The following is an 18083-nucleotide window of genomic DNA, read 5'->3' as shown; positions in this document are numbered from 1 at the left end:
ATTTGATTTAGTTAGCAACAGGTTCAATACCTTTGGAGATCTGGACTGATGATCTTTCACTGCAGGAATGGAGGTGCTACTGTGTTCTGTTCCATTGAAATGGAATGCCTATTGCCATGTGTCATTATCAACGCAGAGATTCTAGAGTTTATTTTCAAATTCTCCTTCATTTTTAATTGAATTGCTTGCTTGCTGTTTTGTAGGGTCTCCTTATGGTGGGCAAAAGTCATGAGTAGGGGATAAGCCTAACTTTGCATTCCAGGCATGTGGCAGTGTACATCTCATACAGCAGGAGGCATGTAATTAATTAACAATTAACAAACAATACCTAGTAATAATGAACAACGGGAACAATGATAAATAACAGCAAAGTGCTAGAAATGCATGAACTGCCAAAGTCTTTGCAGGATGAAAGTTAAGCAGAAGTTTCCCATTGACTCTACTCCTCCTGCCTGCTCAGCTGTGATTGACCCAGGGATCTGAAGGCATGGAGATATGATCTTGTTACAAAGTTAGGGTTTGGATATATTTCCAAAAAGGATGGAACAAGTAGATTATCTTTAGCTTTTCCCCCCTTCTGTCTCTCTTTTGGTACCTGATGCCTGTGTGACACATGGCTTGGCTGAAGCTGCTGTACTTCGAGGTGGCCTAGACATCATCCATCTTAGTCAGTTGAAATAGTCTGAACAAGGACTTACAGAAATTAGGCAAAGAATGCATAGATGTGCCTCATCCAGGGGTAGGCAACCTGGAGCTCTCCAGATGTTTTGGACTACCACAATCACTAATCATTGGTTATGCTGTCTGGGTCTGATTGGAGTTGTACTCCAAGACATCTGGAAGGCACAAGGCTGCCTACCTCTGGCATATACCATCATGGGATAAACAGGTTTTTGGGGTGGAGGGAGACAGGTTTAAAAATATATCCCTTCCTTTTAGTTTCCCTTTTTCATGAAGATTCATTGCTGGGGAAAGAAAGACTAACATTCCCCTCCCTTCCCCAGCACTGGGGCTCCTTCTTAAAAGAGCACCATGCCTCACACTGAAATCATGGTCTTAAAAGACCTAATTGGTGGCAGGGGTGTGCAACAACCCCCTACTTCCGATATAGATCCACAGCGCCCCCTAGTGCATCTGATCAGTTGGCACCTGGCTAGGCAATTTGAATAGTTTTATCTAGTCTTATCTCACTTCTTTGTCCTCCAAAATGTGAACAAGACTGTATACCTCTTCTTGAATAGCCTGACTGGTTCCAACCACCTTGGGCTTTTGGAGATATAAGTTACAGACATTAAGAACATTGGTCCAGCCACTTGGTAATTTTCTGATTTGTTGGCTAGGGCACTGACATGAGAAATGGTTGCTATCATGTTACTGGACAGACCAACCATCATTCTTTGCTAAGGGGGTGGCTTTTATTGGGCAGAGATCCCTCATAAAGAAGATCGCCTCAGTGTTTCTAGAGTTTTCTTATATACCATCTAACTGGAAGCCAGATGCTCTCTCTCAAACCATCCTCTCTACAGTAAACTCAGTGTATGTTCTAGAACCCAAAACTGTACTCAGGTAGGTTTGTGACTAGAGAAGTTAGACTGACTTTTTTATTTTACTTGGAATTAGAATCATAGAATGGTAGAGTTGGAAGGGGCCTATAAGGCCATCGAGTCCAACCCCCTGCTCAATGCAAGAATCTACCCTGACAGATGGTTGTCCAGCTGCCTCTTGAATGTCTCTAGTGTGGGAGAGCCCACTACCTCACTAGGTAACTGGTTCCATTGTTGCACTGCTCTAACAGGAAGTTTTTTCTGATGTCCAGCTGGAATCTGGCTTCCTGTAACTTGAGCCCATTAGTCCGTGTCCTGCACTCTGGGATGATCAAGAAAAGATCCTGGCCCTCCTCTGTGTGACAACCTTTCAAGTCCTTGAAGAGTGCTATCATGTCTTCCCCTAGCCTTCTCTTTTCCAGGCTAAACATGCCCAGTTGTTTCAGTCTCTCCTCATAGGGCTTTGTTTCCAGACCCTTGGTCAAGAGGCAGCTGGACAACCATCTGTCAGGTATGCTTTAAGGTGGATTCCTGCATTGAGCTGGGGGTTGGACTCGATGCCCTTATTGGCCCCTTCCTATTCTATGATTCTATTATCCTTGTTGCCCTCCTCTGAACATGCTCCAGCTTGTCTGCATCCTTCTTGAAGTGTGGTGCCCCGAACTGAAGACAATAGTCAAGGCCTAACCAGTGCCGAATGAAAGGGAACCAGTACCTCTCACAGTTTGGAAGTTATACTTCTATTATTGTGATCTACAATAATTCCAAGATCCTTCTAGCTTGTAGTATTGCTGAGCCAAGTATACCCCATCTTGTAACTTTGCATTTGGTTTATTTTTCCTAGGTGTAGAACTTGGCATTTATCCCAATTAAATTTCATTCTATTGTTTTCAGCCCAGTACTCCAGCCAATCAAGATCACTTTGAACTCTTGCATTATCTTGAACTCTTGAATAAAGAGAGAGAGAGAGCGCATTTTTTCATAGTTCCACATTGGCTCACATTTTTTGCCCATGTGAGACCTCGCACTGCCATTGGGAACTGTAATATGGGGATAGGGAAAACTAAAAATTTGCCCTAGGCAAAAGTGCAGCATTGTCTTTCCTTCTGTATAGTGTCTATCATGACACCTTTGTTTGAATCACAAAGATAGAACAGGTTTTCCTTTTCATTCTACATGTAGCCTTTTTTCTCAGAATGAAACATTGTGTGCTTGCTATAAATTGGTTGTACTGCTGCACTTTGTGTCAACATTTAAGTTTTCCTTGCTCTGTGTGTTTAGTTTCAACATTTTGTAAAAATTGATTGATTTGTTTGGTGAATATTTAAATTAGTTGGTGATTTGTTTTTCACATCGTGATGCTTTTGTGTTCCCAGCAGCTGAACTCGAGAGTGATTTACTTTTATAAAGGTCACATTTACATGATGCATGCCCTGCCTTTGGGATGTATGTGAGGAGACACGGTATACCGTAAATTACATATCTATTTTCAAAAAGTTCAAAGTCAATTTTAGTAATGAAAGGACCTGCAGCAGCCAGCCACCAACACAGCATCTGCTTTTTTGAGCTCCTGCTTTGAGGAATGTAAATCGTACAGGTGCAAAGTACGCACATAGGCTTGTAATAGTCTTGATCTAAATTGCAAGCAGAAGTTCATTTTCAGGGAAGATGATCTCATCTTGGAATATATTGGCATATTGTGACCTAGGTAAATTTGCTGGTTGTTGCTCTGCCGATGTTTTGCTGAGTGTTACATGCAAACCTGGAACTCTCTTCCCTCAAAACCCAGAGGAAAAACCCATGACAAAACTACAGACTATTTCTCTGGCTTGTCAAGGAAGGTACAAGCCAAGATTTTGGGTTTACACATAACACTAACCAAACCACGGATAGAAAGTCCATGCAGTCTTGAGCAATCGGGGTGTGCACCAACACGCTGCTTCATTTTAAAAAAAAATCTGGGTTATTGTTGTGTGTGAACCAAGTAGGTTTGTCGTAAACAAAACCATCATTAAAATGAACCAGTTGTCAGATTTAGATAAAACAACAAAGTGCAGTTAATCAAAAAGAAGATGACATTTCCAATCTCGTGATCATATCGAAGTAGGAGAGGGAGAAAGCACAGAATTACACAACTCACTGTGGGTTACTCCCAGCATGATAAATCATGCTTGATCGGGACAACTGAACCAGCTTTTAGATGCTCTGTTGTGGTATGTGCTATTGGTAAACACATGTTTCAACTGTTGTAAACCACCCAGAGAGCTTTGGCTTTTGGCGGATATAGAAATTAAATAACATGTTTTATTTTTATATAAGAAATTGTAGTAGTTCCAAGTGACAGGAGCACAGAAAGAAAAATATGAATTATTCAAAATTTATTATTAAGTGCCTGTTTGAGGGTGCAAGTCTTGGGTTAGCTTTCGTGAAGTTTTACTGCTTATGACTATGTTATTAAGTGTAAGAATTTATTAAGGTTTGCAGAGTTTTAAGTAAGTACTCACTGTGTGGTTGTTGCAGATGGGTACTCACAGTAAGTACTCACTGTGTGGTTGTTAACTATGAACCATAGAGAGGAGAATGAGTGCTGGATGGAAGGAGAGTGCTGATTGGATGTTTGTGTAGAGCGTCTGGATTGGCTGTGAGAAGGGGAGGAGTCGGAGGACTGTGGAGAATATATAGGCGGCTTCTGAGGAGAGAAGGTATGGAATGCTTTGGGACAGAGATAAGAAGGGTCTGCGTATTTGTTGTTTTGGAGGATTAGAGTGTGGGAATGAGAACAGTGTATTTTAGAAAGGGGTAGAGTAAGTAGGAGTACTTGAAGCTATATATTGTGAAACATTAAAGTGAAGTAACCTATGAAACCATTACGCTTTGTGCTCTGAAACCATACGCTTGTCACTGAGAGAAACCAATAAGCTTTGAACCCGCATTAACATCTTGTTAAATAAATAACGTTCATCTAAACCTGGTGTGGACATTGGAGTACCTGGGGAAGGGTACAGGTAATCATATAGTGGCAGCAGAAGGGAGAAGGTTGGGTCAGGGGTGCTGATCTGTGTTGCTGTGGGGGCCGAAGCAGAAGTCGACGTGCCATAGGGACAGAGTTGGCATCTAGCCCTGACGAGTGCACCTGAGATGGGTCCTTTGGAGTCACAAAAGAAGAAAATCCATCCAGAAGTAAACCCAGTGGAGGGTGGGCGTCACAGTAATGTCTTTTCAAAATTATCCAGTTGTGCTTCTGACATCTTGACCAAACAATGGCACAAACAAGTATAAGCATTAGGCCCATAAATATAAGTGTTTGCTATAAATAGGAAGCTCCATAGATGGAACTGCCCAGTGAGGTTATTGGTGTTTTTTAATTTTCCCCTCCCTAGTTTTTCACTTTTAGAGTGGTAAAAGTGTGGTATAAGTTGTCTTATCATTAATAGATAGATGTGAAATAGGGATGTGCACTACTTCGGTTCCAGATATGAATCCCAAAGTAGGGCAATTCGGACCGAATTGGTTGGAATCTGGATGGGGCCTGGATCAAGTCCAAAGCACTTTGGATCTCTTTGAACTGATCCAGATGATGGTGAGATGCTGCTCCCACCCAGTGAGCCACGCAAGCAGCTAGGACTTACTAGACCCCTCCACTCGTGATCGGCAGCTGACCATCCTCCATGCGAGCAACCATTTTTATGGCAGATGGAAGCTCTGAGTTTTTGTAGATCTTATGCTGTATTATTGTATTGTATTAATTGTACATCGCTTTGAGGGCCCTGGTGGGCAGAAAAGTGATCCATAAATACTTTTATTAAATAAACAAACGAATGTAGATTTCCAAATGGGAGATGTGAGGGAAGTGGATGTAGCTACAAAGTAGTCCATGGTAATAGCTTAAAGAAGCTTAGTCTTAACCTGAATAGGCTGATAAACTAATTGACTATTCTACAGAACAGAAAATGAAGAAGTAACGTTGTGAAAGATGAGCATCGTTGCAGCTGCCTTGCATTTTCTGTGCTTTTAGGTTTTGAAAAGTTCCTTCCTCTGTAGTTAGTCTTTGATGTCTTGGATGATAAGGAATCAGCCTCTGTAATGGTGTTAGTAATACCCAATTCTTCTGGACTGCTATTACGATAGATCATCTCTGGATGCAAGTGAAAGAGAACAGGAACATATTGCCACCTCAGACTCTTGAATAGAGCCTGGAAGGAAGGGAAGAAGCTACAAGATAGGCAATTCTCCCAACCTTTTCTGTCATTTGGCTAGGTTGCTATGGCAGCAGTATTTGCTGGAATCTACAATATTTATTTCTAGTTATCCCTGTTCTATTCTTCATACCTGATTTATGTAACTGTCAGATCTAAGGGCCTGTTCACACTAGCACTTTCTCCTATGTAGAAGCAGTAGCATGTACCCAATAGCGTAGGGAATTGTTAGGGTGAGCCAGGCAGAACATGGGGCTGTCAGCAGTGGTTTCTGCAATCTGATCAGCATTTTTTTCCAGCTATTGAAATCATATGAATTGTAGCTGAAGCTGTTCATACCCCAGTTTGCACCAACTCTTCTTGCTCTCAGAGGTATGTTAATGTCTCAGGTAGCAAAGCTGTTTGCCTCTATAAAAAATGGTCACTGTCCCCACCTTCACACCCCATTCTGTTGTTAGAACCATAAAATAACAACAATCTATGCAGGACTGGCTTGGGCAAAATAAAAGTAGCCAGGCTGTTTTACACTGCAACTATTTTGAGAAGTTACATTTATTTTCCTATATAAAGGTATCTCAATGTTTGGCTAGATCTTAGTTTGTCTGCAAGATATTTATCAAAACTCTTCTTGGAAATATCCAAGGAAAAACTTTGTAAAACTTTCCAACATAATTGCTTCTTTGCCTGATTGTTCTTAAGTAGTGCTAAAAATAATAATTATGGTCACATATTTCTACATTTGTCATGTTGGAATTCAGATATGGATTGAAAGGGCTTGGATTAAGTGAAACTGGTTTTGTTGGATCATATTTTAATTTGAGGTTCTAGACAGGGAGACCAAAATATGTCAAAACTTGAAAGTCAAAATGTATCTAATCAAAATTCAGTGAAATTTATCGGCTTTGAATGGTGAGGTCTATATCCTATCAATTGGGGCTGTCACTGGGAAAAGCTTTATTTCAAATCATGTTAGGTTACAAGTACTAACTTCTGCATTTCCACTTCCCAAATCACAAAGGCTAGGGTTTAAAATCAGTGATTTTTTTTAAGACAGAAAGGTTCTTGCTTCTCTAGCATAATCTTTAGGAAGCATGAAAAGAACATCTTGTTTTTTCTACAGCCATGAATAACTCAAGTGACTATCACTTCAGAAATTTTATAAAAATAAAATGACCTTTCCCATTTCTGAGTAGCTAGAAGACTCCAGTTACAGTCTTGCACTATATAATGCCACCTCAATGTCATTTTCAGACATAACACTTTATTGTTTTTGTACAACGACTTTCTACCACCATCTGTTTTGATTGATCTTCTGATTTTAAAAGAGAAATATCACACTAGTGATTCTCTCATTGATTTTCTCTGTTCTCCTTCTGTATGCCTTTTGTGTCAATGTTGCTAACTATCAAAGAGCAAAAACTTGTAAAGTTAAGAAGAGTGGTGGCTTGTGTGGTGGAAACCCCTCAGGTTATCCCACTGCTAACACCAGAACAACCTGTGGGTTATCCCAACTATGTCAACAAATGTTGAAAACCAATAGGTTTTCTACTACTGTTCCCTTTTTAACACTTGAGTCAATGGAATTCCCTGCCACAAGACTGCTCAACTATAAAAAAACTGAACTATAAGACCACTGCCACCAAGATACACCCTCTGTATCTTATATACCTCTGGAGCCTGGTAACTAAGATGTAGGAATGGGATTGATCCTGCCACTAGAGACAAGATGAACAGAACTGAGATATCTTTAAGGAAATTATATACGTAACATAGTCGAGTGTTGTTTTTCAAATATTAGGATAGGATTGCTCAACTATGCTGTAAATAAAGTAGGTTACCATTCCTTATAAGAGAGTCTTTCCTGCTTAATGAACTCTGAGTAACTTTGACCTCAGATCATATGCCTCTAAACTCCACCCTAGCCATTCCCCCACACCCAGGAATGGATGGCTGTTCAGCAGTCTTCTTCTGCCTCCAGCTTTTCCTCTTACCCCTAGTTTCTAACAAGGTTTTTGTATCAAGGACTCTTGCTTAAATCCCCTCTGGTCAGACATCTTCCTGAATTCTTCTGGCACTGGGCTCTGCTGCCTGATAGAAGCTTCACCACCACCTCACAGCATGGCCTCCTACACTCCACAGCCATCAGGTCCAGATTCCAGGTCTCCCTTGAGAAGAGTTCTCTCAGACTGGCTTTCTCTTTTCCAAATTCTAGGCAGTGCTCCCTTCAGTCAACAATCATGAACTCTGCATGCCCTGTCACCAACTGACTTCAGCTGTCCCTACCTGTCTCTGATTGACCTTTTAATATCTTCTGGTTGATCAATCATGTTCATTATGGAGCTCCATAACTGCCAACCATCATGGTTGACCCACTTGACCAATCTCCAAAAAAGATAACTTCTCCCCCTAACCGTGTTTAAACTCAGTCTGAAGCATTCCTTCATAAACCACCATACCCAAAGCAGTGAGAACTATTTTAGGTTGAATACACAGGATCAAAGCTATGCCTCTGGCCTATTCTGTTACGTTATAACATCACACAGATCATTCTAAGTACATAAACAGTCTTAAACATAAATAGGTGAAAATTCAATGTTTCTTCATATTTTGCTTTTCTCTAAGGATGAAGACAGACATAATGTTTGCAAGTGTAGTGGAAGTGACTTGAACACATTTTTGCTGTGTTCTAACCCATTGGTTTTCAGGGCAGCAAACGTGTGTATACAAATCACTTCCACAGCACTTAAAATGTTATCTGTCAGGATTCTCCTTGGGTTAGGTCCATTTCTGTTTATCAAGCACTTTGATACTATTAGCCATTAGAACTGTTACTTCCCAGTCCAACTCATACAGGCCCTCTTACCAAAAAGGGCTTGGATCAAATGACTGGAATATATCTTGCCTGTGGTTAATGTTGGTGTAGATTTAACAATAAACAATCATTATGGCCCATGAGGAATTGATGCTGGAGGAAAGCTGAGCTAGTTCTCCAGCCTCCAGCCCAATTCCCAAACTGCAGTTGGATGTCAGCAAGCATAATATAATAAATGCACTTCATATATTATATAAAATTCGGAGCCCTCCATCTACACTATGCCCTTCCAGCAAGGGCCAGGCAGGGTGAGAGGAGGGTGGAGGCAATTTTGCCTCCGTTCCCTGATTTAAAGTACAAAAAGCAGCTAGACGGGCCTCTGAACCCATCCAGCTAACTTACTTTCCGAGGGGTAGGGAAGGGACTGGAAAGCCCAGAGGATAGGAGGTGATCCACAGCTTCCTGTGGTACCCCAGATACTAACTAGGGACCTTAGAATTGCTCTCCTGGAGACTTACCTTAGATGGTATAGTTATCTGAATTGTTCCTATTGCTTCCTTCCATCTTTCCTCCTCCTTATTAAATGCATTCTTGTCAGCAAATACAAGGGTAAGTTGTTAGCAAGCAGAATGTGTCCCATGGCACAACATCATTACTGATCACAGGGGTCATCTGTTAAGACATTAGCCTTAGTTTCCAATTCCCTAGTTTCATAGCGCTTGAGTCAATAGGCTGGCTTAACTCTGGTCTTTAACCAGCCATTTTGTTTTAAATCATTGAACATGCATTCTGGAATGTTATCCAGTAGTTTCAGTGTGATCAGAAATAGCATGTTACTATGATTTGACCACCAAGATGATGAAAACATCTAAACAGCTACTCTGAATGAATGAATGAATGCCATAGATGGAATCCTGTGAGATGCTGCTTTGCCATAGGGTGTACAGATAGCATCTCAGAACATCCATAATGTTTATGTATTAGATCTTGGCTCTGCTCCGATGAGTAGCAATAATTCACACTAATATGAAAGGCATTAGGTTTTCTCTGCCAGTAGCTTTGTTACACTTTTGTGAAGGAGGATAATGGTATTCCCTTCCCCGAGAAGGGAAAAGTAAGAACGGTTTTGTTAATGCTTCTGCAGCTTGCGTTACTTGCCTTGGGTTAAAGTTACTGTCAAAAGAACCAAGTTGCATTGATTACATAGTTACTTATAGTCTCCTGACTACTGATCCACTAGAGCGGATAAGGAAAGATGCAGCACGTTAGCAACCAGCAGATGTCTTCATTCTCTTGGTGGGGTGACAGTAATCGCTAGGTAAAGCACATGCTTTCAGATAAGCCGTTTCTTTCCTTCAAAACATGGCACCTGCTCAGCATGAAGAACAGAGATGTTGAAAGTACATGTAGAAGGTGCATTTCAATAGTTGTGGGCTGATAATGAGTGTGTGTGCTGCTCTTTCCCATTTAATTAATTTCAGAGCACAAGTACGGTTAGCAGATCTAAAACATGCTAGTTGAGTTGGTACTAAAACTGAACTTATTCCTTCTCCCCTCAAGATCTCACAAAGTCAACACTTAATAGGTAGCACACATCCCTAAGCAAAATGTCACATTCTAATGTCTTGAATATAATAAAGATCCTAGCTCAGCCTTCTCCAGCCTGGTGCTCTCCAGATGTTTCAGTCCTAGTCACCATGGCCAATAGTCATGAATCCTAGGAGTTGTAGTCAAAAAACATTTATTTATTTATTGCATTTCTATACCACTCAATAGCCAAAGCTCTAGAGGGCTCCAGGTTAGGGAATGGCTCTTTTAGCCTTATGCAGTTGTTGAGCCTTCTCACATGAGGATGAGGGCATGCATGCTAGACCCACCCTAATGTTTCCATCCTCACTTGTTCAGTCCCCAACCTTCTTGTGTTGGCAGAGAAGATCTGAAAGGGGCATCTATTCATATTCATTTGAACATGAGTAGAAGCTTCCACATTATTATTATTATTATTATTAATTGCATTTTTATACTGCCCAATAGCCGAAGCTCCCTGGGCAGTTCACAAAAACTAAAACAATTCAAAGTATAAAACAAACAGTATAAAAACATGATATAAAATACGGATTAAAACATACCATACATGCACGATTAAAACACCTTTAAAACATCCTTAAAACGGTAATTTAAATCTGTAGAGGATGAGCTCCTAGTCCTGCCTCTGACCTTGACCACACAACCTTTCCTGGAAAATGCTAGCGCTAGGCTGTGGGAAGCAGTCTGAAGTGAGCCAGGAGCTAGGAACTAGAAGCTGTGGGACAAGCCAGTAACACAGCCAAAGAACAAGTCAGGGCCAAAGAGTAAATCAAGAATCAGGGCCAAATCAGAACCTGAGGACAAACCAAGGGTCAGGACCAAAGAACAACCAAGGATACACTAGTGTGGAAGAACTAAGAAAGACCAAGTTGCTCAAATAAGGCTCAGCTAGAGAAGGAAGCTCTTGATACTCCTTCCCGCCCAGAAGGATCCAATGGCCAGCCTGGGTTGGTGGAATCAGTCCGTTGCCAGAAGGTTCTTCATTGAGAAGGCTGCTGCCTGCAGTTCAGTGGTTCATCAGATGGGGCAGCCACACTCAGATCCAGCAACTGCTGACAAAAAAAGAGCGTGAGTTCATGCAATAATTCACTAGGATAATTATGTTGATGCACATCACATGATTTGCCATACATGCAATTCACTTCCTATGAACCAGCGAACACTATGAACCAGCCTGCAATCTTGAGAGAGAGAAAGATTGCAGTCTCCTCTCCCCACCCCATTCCCAATAAGGATTCTCCGCCTTTAATAGATACTTGAGAGGCAGAACTTTGAGAGGGGCACGTTCTCCTGGCATGGAGATGTGATAATGGGGAAAGCTGCATGTATGAAATGTATCCCTGTCACACAGCTTTTACAGGAGTCTTCCTTTAAAGAAAGTGGCACAGAAGTGGCTCCAATAGTGGAAACTATTATGTGGAGTCTTCATTATCCATAAAGCACTGCATACATGTGCTCTCTCTCTATAGTGAACATGATTATGTTGTATAACCAACTAATTAATTCATCACAAGTAAAGATTTTACATGTGGTATTAAAGCCGTTTTTATGAGTGTGGGGGGCTAACACCTGTGCATTTAAGTGCTCCACAGGTGCATTTCTATGCTACCCGTGAAGAAAATGAGTATTTTCTGTGCAGAAACCTTTAGGCTTCTTGTGAAGAAGCTACAGGCTGTTATATTTTTACATGCAGACGTGGGAGTTGTGTGTGTTTTGAGTAGTCTCTACTTGAAGAGCATTTGCAGTCAGTAGTTCTTTCTGTTCTCAGTTAAGGGAATTAACGGTGGAATATAATGCAGCTGGTGGGAAGCAGCCCCATATTCAAAGCAGCCCGGTGAAGAGAAGCTTAGTGAGATCATGGGGTGTTGTTGTTGTTTTGCCACCACCGGATTATCTTAATTCAATTTTGTGCCTCTCTTAATTATGCAAGATAGTGTGTGGGAGTTGGGGCGGGAGATAGCTCTCCTAATTAAGGGTTTAATCACAATCTCCAGTTTATTTCAAAGCTTATATACTTCTACATTTGCTTGACCTGTTCTTACTCCTTGATCAAGTTATAATAGCTACTTCTGTATAAAGGCTAATCACCGTGTGTTACATTGAGGAACATTATCCTGATTTTACATTGGCAATACTTGACACAGGACATCTCCAGAGCAAAGATGCAATGAAAATCCAAATGTTGATGTTGCTGTGCACGCAAAACCATTGCCCCTGAACTGCTTTTCTCCCTGCTAGGAACATAAGAAGAGCCCTGCTGGATCAGACCAAGGGTCCATCTAGTCCAGCATTCTGTTCACACAGTGGCCAACCAGCCAAGGACCCACAAGCAGGACGTGGTGCAATGGCAGCCTCCCACCCATGTTTCCCAGCAACTATATAATGGGTGCCTTTTTTAAAAAACTTGCAGGGGGCTGATGGGGTGGGATGCAGCTGGGTAGGGGGAAAGTTCTGAAAAGAGAAACAGTCAGTTTGGAAAGGGTTAAGCACCCCTTTCCCATCCACCACTCCTGTGCTCTTATGCTTTAGTGGCTCCTTTTCAGTAGTAAAAAAGAGTGCATTATCTTTCTTTTTCTCATGGAAAGTTACATAGAGCAGGGAGACGGGTGGAAGGAGATACATAGAACTCCATATAATGTATAGTTTGGCTCCGAGACTTCATTTTGCAAAGAAGTGCTTTTTCCTAGAAGAAAGGCATCAAGTTTAAAACTGCAGCATGGAGATGATTGATAGGGATTTCAGTACAAGTGGGCTGAGATTATACATTCTCCTATATCATCCTATTGCTGAACCATCATTTTCTCTCTGATGGAGTAATGCCCTTCCCATTGGATTAAAATTGATGAATAAAGACACAGGGGAATTTTCTATGATGTGTGTATTCCCTGTATGTAGCTACCATCACGAACACTTTACAAAGTAAAATAAAGAAAGAGAAATTAGCTCTATCTGTGCCTTCTTTCATTATCGTTAAGAGCAAGGTTTTTTTGGACCTCTTTTCCTTCACCCGTGGCCAGACATGGGGCTTGTCAATCCAGTCACCTGCCCAGGGACCTCACACGTCAAAGGGATCTTTGCCATGGCTAGTTCCAGGCCAATGTTGACACTGGCTGAGATTTGTCAATATCATTACCTCTCATCTGCAGATGGAGGAGAGGCTGTGAAATTGATTCCAACAAATCTCTTAGTCTTTTCTCATCTCTCCCCCTCAAAATTTTTGCCTTGGGATTATACCCCAGTTCTATTGCATCCCATGGGCCTATGAATAACTGCAAAGGGTAGAAATCTGGAGTATGCTTAGAGGCAACACTAATGGAAGAAAGGAATGAGGCCAGCTAATTTACCAGCTAATTTGGACAGGCATCAGCCTCATCCTTCTAAGGTGATACCGTATTTCTTCAATTCTAAGACGCCATCGATTGTAAGACACACACTAATTTCAGTACCACCAACATAAAAAAAGCTTTGATTCTAAGAAATAATAAATGTCCTGTGATTCTAAGACGCACCCTGTTTTTAGAGATGTTTATATGGGGAAAAAAGTGCGTCTTAGAATCGAAGAAATACAGTAGATCTCTAAGTAGCATGAGCTTCCCCCATTACCAAGTTGGATGATGTAGCTACATACTTTGTTTTGGGGGAAGATAAAAGTTCTGTAGCCTTTTTTTTTTTAAAGGCCTTATGTAGATCCCACCTAAATATTTTTCCTAGAAAGTTTGATTACACAGCCTCATGGTGGTTCACCAACATAATTTCCTTATCCACACTCAGTCTTCTCCTCCCCATATGTCATCAGAAATGAAAATCTCCCTCCACAGCGATAATTGGCTGACCCTGTCTTTCAGAGCCTCCTTTTGCATTTTCATGATACGCTGTTGCTGCCTGTCTCTATTCTTTATTGCCTTCCTAATGTGCACTTCAGTAATTCACCTGGTACATGTTATAGCTTCCCTTTCCACTCTGCAGTGCTCTCTCTCGTTCTCTCAACATGCAGTCTTCCCACCCTGCACCATCTGCTGAGCTCAATTTCTCCTTGTTTATGTTTCTTATATAGCTGCAGTTTGCACTTGACTTCCCTTAATGCTTGCTACCTAGTTTTGCTCCTAGGAACTCCCACCAGATAATTGACATCTTCCCCCTCAAGTGCCTAGGCTCGCTTATTTATCTATTTCTACGAGTATTTGGTCCCGGGGTAACTGAAGCTGCATACAGGCACAACAGCAACAGGTATGGTTTTTCTGATGTGGGATAAACTCCACTTCCCCCCGTGATTGCTTTTCAAACAACACACAAGGGGTGCTCAGGTCAACACCCCTCACATGCTGCAGATGGGCATGGGATTGAGACCACGGGTGTGCATAGAGGTCCTCCATTCGAGGGATGACCTTTAGTCAATCAGGATCCGTAGGGCAACTGCTCACTCATATGTATTGGTATGTATGTAGGGTTACTTCTCACTCATGCTGAACACTGAGCTGGTGGGAGTCATTTCTACTTGGTTCATCAACAGTGGAGGACAGGTGTAGCTTTATGTGACTCCTTGGCCTCTTTGTGCATTCTTTTAACACAAGGAGTTTGTCTGAATCCTGTTGCATCTTCTAAATCAAATGCTAATTGTTTTTTCCCACTTCTCTTCTACCTGGTCTGTCTGCTTCTTCCTTGTTTTTTCCTCCTCTCAAGTCTCCTTCAAGTTTGTCTGAACATATGTTTTCTTGGTGCTTTATTTATTCAAAACTCAATCAGTGTCAAGGCTTTTAACCCTTGGAAAACATACCCTGAGAAGTGGAGGAGAAAGCATTGTGATTGACACAAGGGCAGGCCAACGAGGGCTAAGCAGTCAGCTGCAAACTTGAAAGAACAGGTTACCCCCAAACTCAGTCTTAGGAAAGAAGGTGGTATGTCTGCTCAAAACGTGGTGAGCTTGGTTTCACAGCAGCAGCATGTACTTAAGGATACATGCTGACTGACTCTAGTTCTACTTCATTTTCATTCCCCCGCTTGATGCTGTATGCAATTTATAACAAATGCACTTCTTTTTTTAACAGCTGGAATTTGTGGGAAAGGTTATATAACTAGGAATTATTCTCTGAATGTTTCCTGCTTGAGAGAAGTGAAGCTACTTTGGGGTGTTTAGGTAACTGATTGTTTGAGAAGGAAATTGAGACGCCCAGAAGTGAGTTGTGGAGAATGAGCCAATTACGTACGGGTGGCTTCAAGATGCTTCTCTGGGGACAAAGCCAAAAGCACATAATGATGTCAGATTTCCTGCACCTGTTTGAAGGCTAAATGCTTTCCTCTTCCTATTAACAGTTACAGCAATTGTAATTAAGGCAGTTCTGATTTATACCCTGTGGAGATGTAAAAGCACCTGCTAGATGAGCTTCTATTAGGACATGCTGAGTTCTTATGCTGTAATAATTAAAAAATCGACAAAGCTGGCACAGGGCAAATACCCATCTCGTATGTGTTAACATGGTTCAGCACTCTAGTATGTAGAGTTCTGTGTTCCATGTCCTTGAAGCTGACAAACAAAGACTAGTTTTAGGTGGCTGTAGAGACAAAACATAAATAAAAAATGGCAGGACATACATCTTCAATGGATGACAGAATATGAAACTTTGTTCTTATCTTCCCCTGTAGAATTTGTTTGAAGAAAAACACCATGCCTTTGACATTCCAGATGTGGAGTAATGGACTTAAATTCAGTGTTGTTGGGCTACGCAGACATAGAGATATTTGCATTAGAGTTGGTGGCTTTACAAAGGGTTGGAGAACCCAGGCCTTCCAGATGATGTTGGACTCTTAACTCCTATCAGCCCCAGCCAGCATGGACAATGATCAGGAACGATGGAAGTTCTAGTCCAACATCATCTGAAGGGCCACAGATGCCTCACCCCTGTTTTACACCATTATGACTAAGGCCATGGCTAGACCAGGCCTATATCCCGGGATCATCCCTGTACATCCAAATGACACACAGGGGATACCGGGAGCAGGCAGGGACGACCCCTCCATTTGCCTGGGATAATCCTTAGGTCTAGCTAAGGCCTGCATGTCATGTATCTTATGGGGCAAGTGTCCCATCTGCTCCTTTGCTAACCAGTGGAGACTCACAGTGACTAGAATGCTGTTTTGGATGGCGCCTGAATAGATTCCAGTCTGTCCTGCCCCAATCACCTGCTCCCTTCACCCTCCATGTATTTGCTACATAATGGTTTTGCACACTACTGGGATGCTTTGAACATGTTCAGATAAGAAATTTAGTTGGTGCAATAAGAGGAATTGCCAAGTACTCTATTTCTTGCTCTGTAGGATCAGTCTGGTTTTATAAGATTGAACTCTTGTGGGTCGTGTTATGATGCTGGCCACTACAAATAGTGGTGTTGTACTGAAAAGGGACTAACAAATCTTTAAGGTTCGATCAGTCTCTTTGTTTGTTTTTCTTTATTGTGTCTGTCTTTTATTCTTGTTGCATATAAGTCTCATTGAAATCAGTGGAACAAGTATAGTTGCAATTAAATTTAACTCCTGCTTAAAACCCAATTGAAGAACTTCTAACTTGCTCTGAATTATGAACTCAGGGTTTTGATTACAAAACTTAAAATATGGAGGGAAGAAACTTTGTTCGGCCTGAGGAGAACAGGACAGTTTTTAAGAAAGAAAGTATTTTATTGATATAGTTAGATTTTTAACCAATACTGTGCCGTTGTCACTTATTGGAGTTCAGTAGAACTGTGGTATTCTAAACCAAGAAGTATTCCTTGTGTTCTTTAGAGTTGGCTTGCTTTAATATAGCAGGTATCCCTTAGTAAATGTTGAGCAACAGCAAGCAAATGGATCCTATAGTATTATTATTATTATTATTTATTTATTTATATAGCACCATCAATGTACATGGTGCTGTACAGAGTAAAACAGTAAATAGCAAGGCCCTGCCGCTTAGGCTTACATTCTAATTAAATCATGGTAAAACAACCCACATGTTCAAAACCAGGCTCAAAAAGTTATAATATATCAACATACAGAAAATACAAACTATAAAATATTCCGGAATTTCTTTTGTGTTGCTCATAATACAGTGGCCCCAATCCAGCTCTTATTGTGTGCAAGTAGTTGCTACTACAACGAATGGCCCTGGATCGCAATGCACACTCCCATCACACATTCCAAGCCACGTCCAACTGGCCCAGGGGTAGCTAGGTGAACACTGTGCAGTGGAAATGCGTCTAGATTCATATGGAGCAGTAAAAGGAACAGATGTGAAATCACATGATCCCTTTCTGTGAACTGTAAGCATGCAACTAGACCACTTAAGGGAGCAATAGTTGATTTGGTCATTGGAGCTAGTTCTGATCTGGCAGCTTCCAAGCGAAACAGCAGTGCATTTTGCAGACTATGGAGAGTGTCTTAATACATGTTTCATACCAGTAGAGGAAAATGGTAGGTTTAGAAGCCACTTAAGATGTTAGCGGGATTAAACAGAATATCCCTCTATCTGCCAAGCCAGCTGCTGGGTTAATAACTGCTGTTTTCTTTCTCTGTTTCAGAGGGTTTGGCTGTTGGTGTTGGATTTGGTGCTGTTGGGAAGTCAGCATCTGCAACCTTTGAAAGTGCCAGGTAAGCTGCTCACTGTGTGATTTTGAGACCTATACTTTATGCCTTTGTTTCCTTGCACAAAAGGTCCCTTCCTTGTGGTGTTTTGAAAAGCTAGACTAATGCTTACTCCGATTGTTTGGGAAAATAAATGCAGGAGGCAGCGATGTTGCCAGCTGTACACTCAAGGGACGTAACATTCGTTTTGCCTTCCTTTCTCTGCTGCACATTGCAGCAAGCAGCGTCTCAGTTTTGGCCCATGTCAAGTGGAACGTAAAAATGACATAGGCTCTTTCACTACTTCCAAGAGAGGCAGAGTGCATGGCGTTAGCAACTGAAGATCCCATTTGC

General features: G+C 41.4%; 1 protein-coding gene across 4 annotated transcripts in view; it reads left to right on the top strand.

The window, feature by feature from the left end:
• Positions 1-18083, top strand: part of SLC39A11 (solute carrier family 39 member 11) — a 451624-nt gene that overhangs the window by 221690 nt on the left and 211851 nt on the right. For all 4 annotated transcript variants that reach the window (XR_010025183.1, XM_063120074.1, XM_063120075.1 and 1 more), the window contains one exon: positions 17687-17756. Coding sequence is in view for 3 of the 4 variants with exons in the window: in XM_063120074.1 (XP_062976144.1) it covers positions 17687-17756 (70 nt within the window). In the remaining variant the exon portion in view is untranslated. The remainder of the gene's footprint in view (positions 1-17686; positions 17757-18083) is intronic.

The sequence above is a fragment of the Elgaria multicarinata genome, chromosome 3 (assembly GCF_023053635.1).
Source record: "Elgaria multicarinata webbii isolate HBS135686 ecotype San Diego chromosome 3, rElgMul1.1.pri, whole genome shotgun sequence".
Classification (NCBI taxonomy): Eukaryota; Metazoa; Chordata; class Lepidosauria; order Squamata; family Anguidae; genus Elgaria; species Elgaria multicarinata.
Note: the sequence above shows the minus strand (reverse complement) of the source record. Positions and strands in the feature narration are given on the sequence as shown.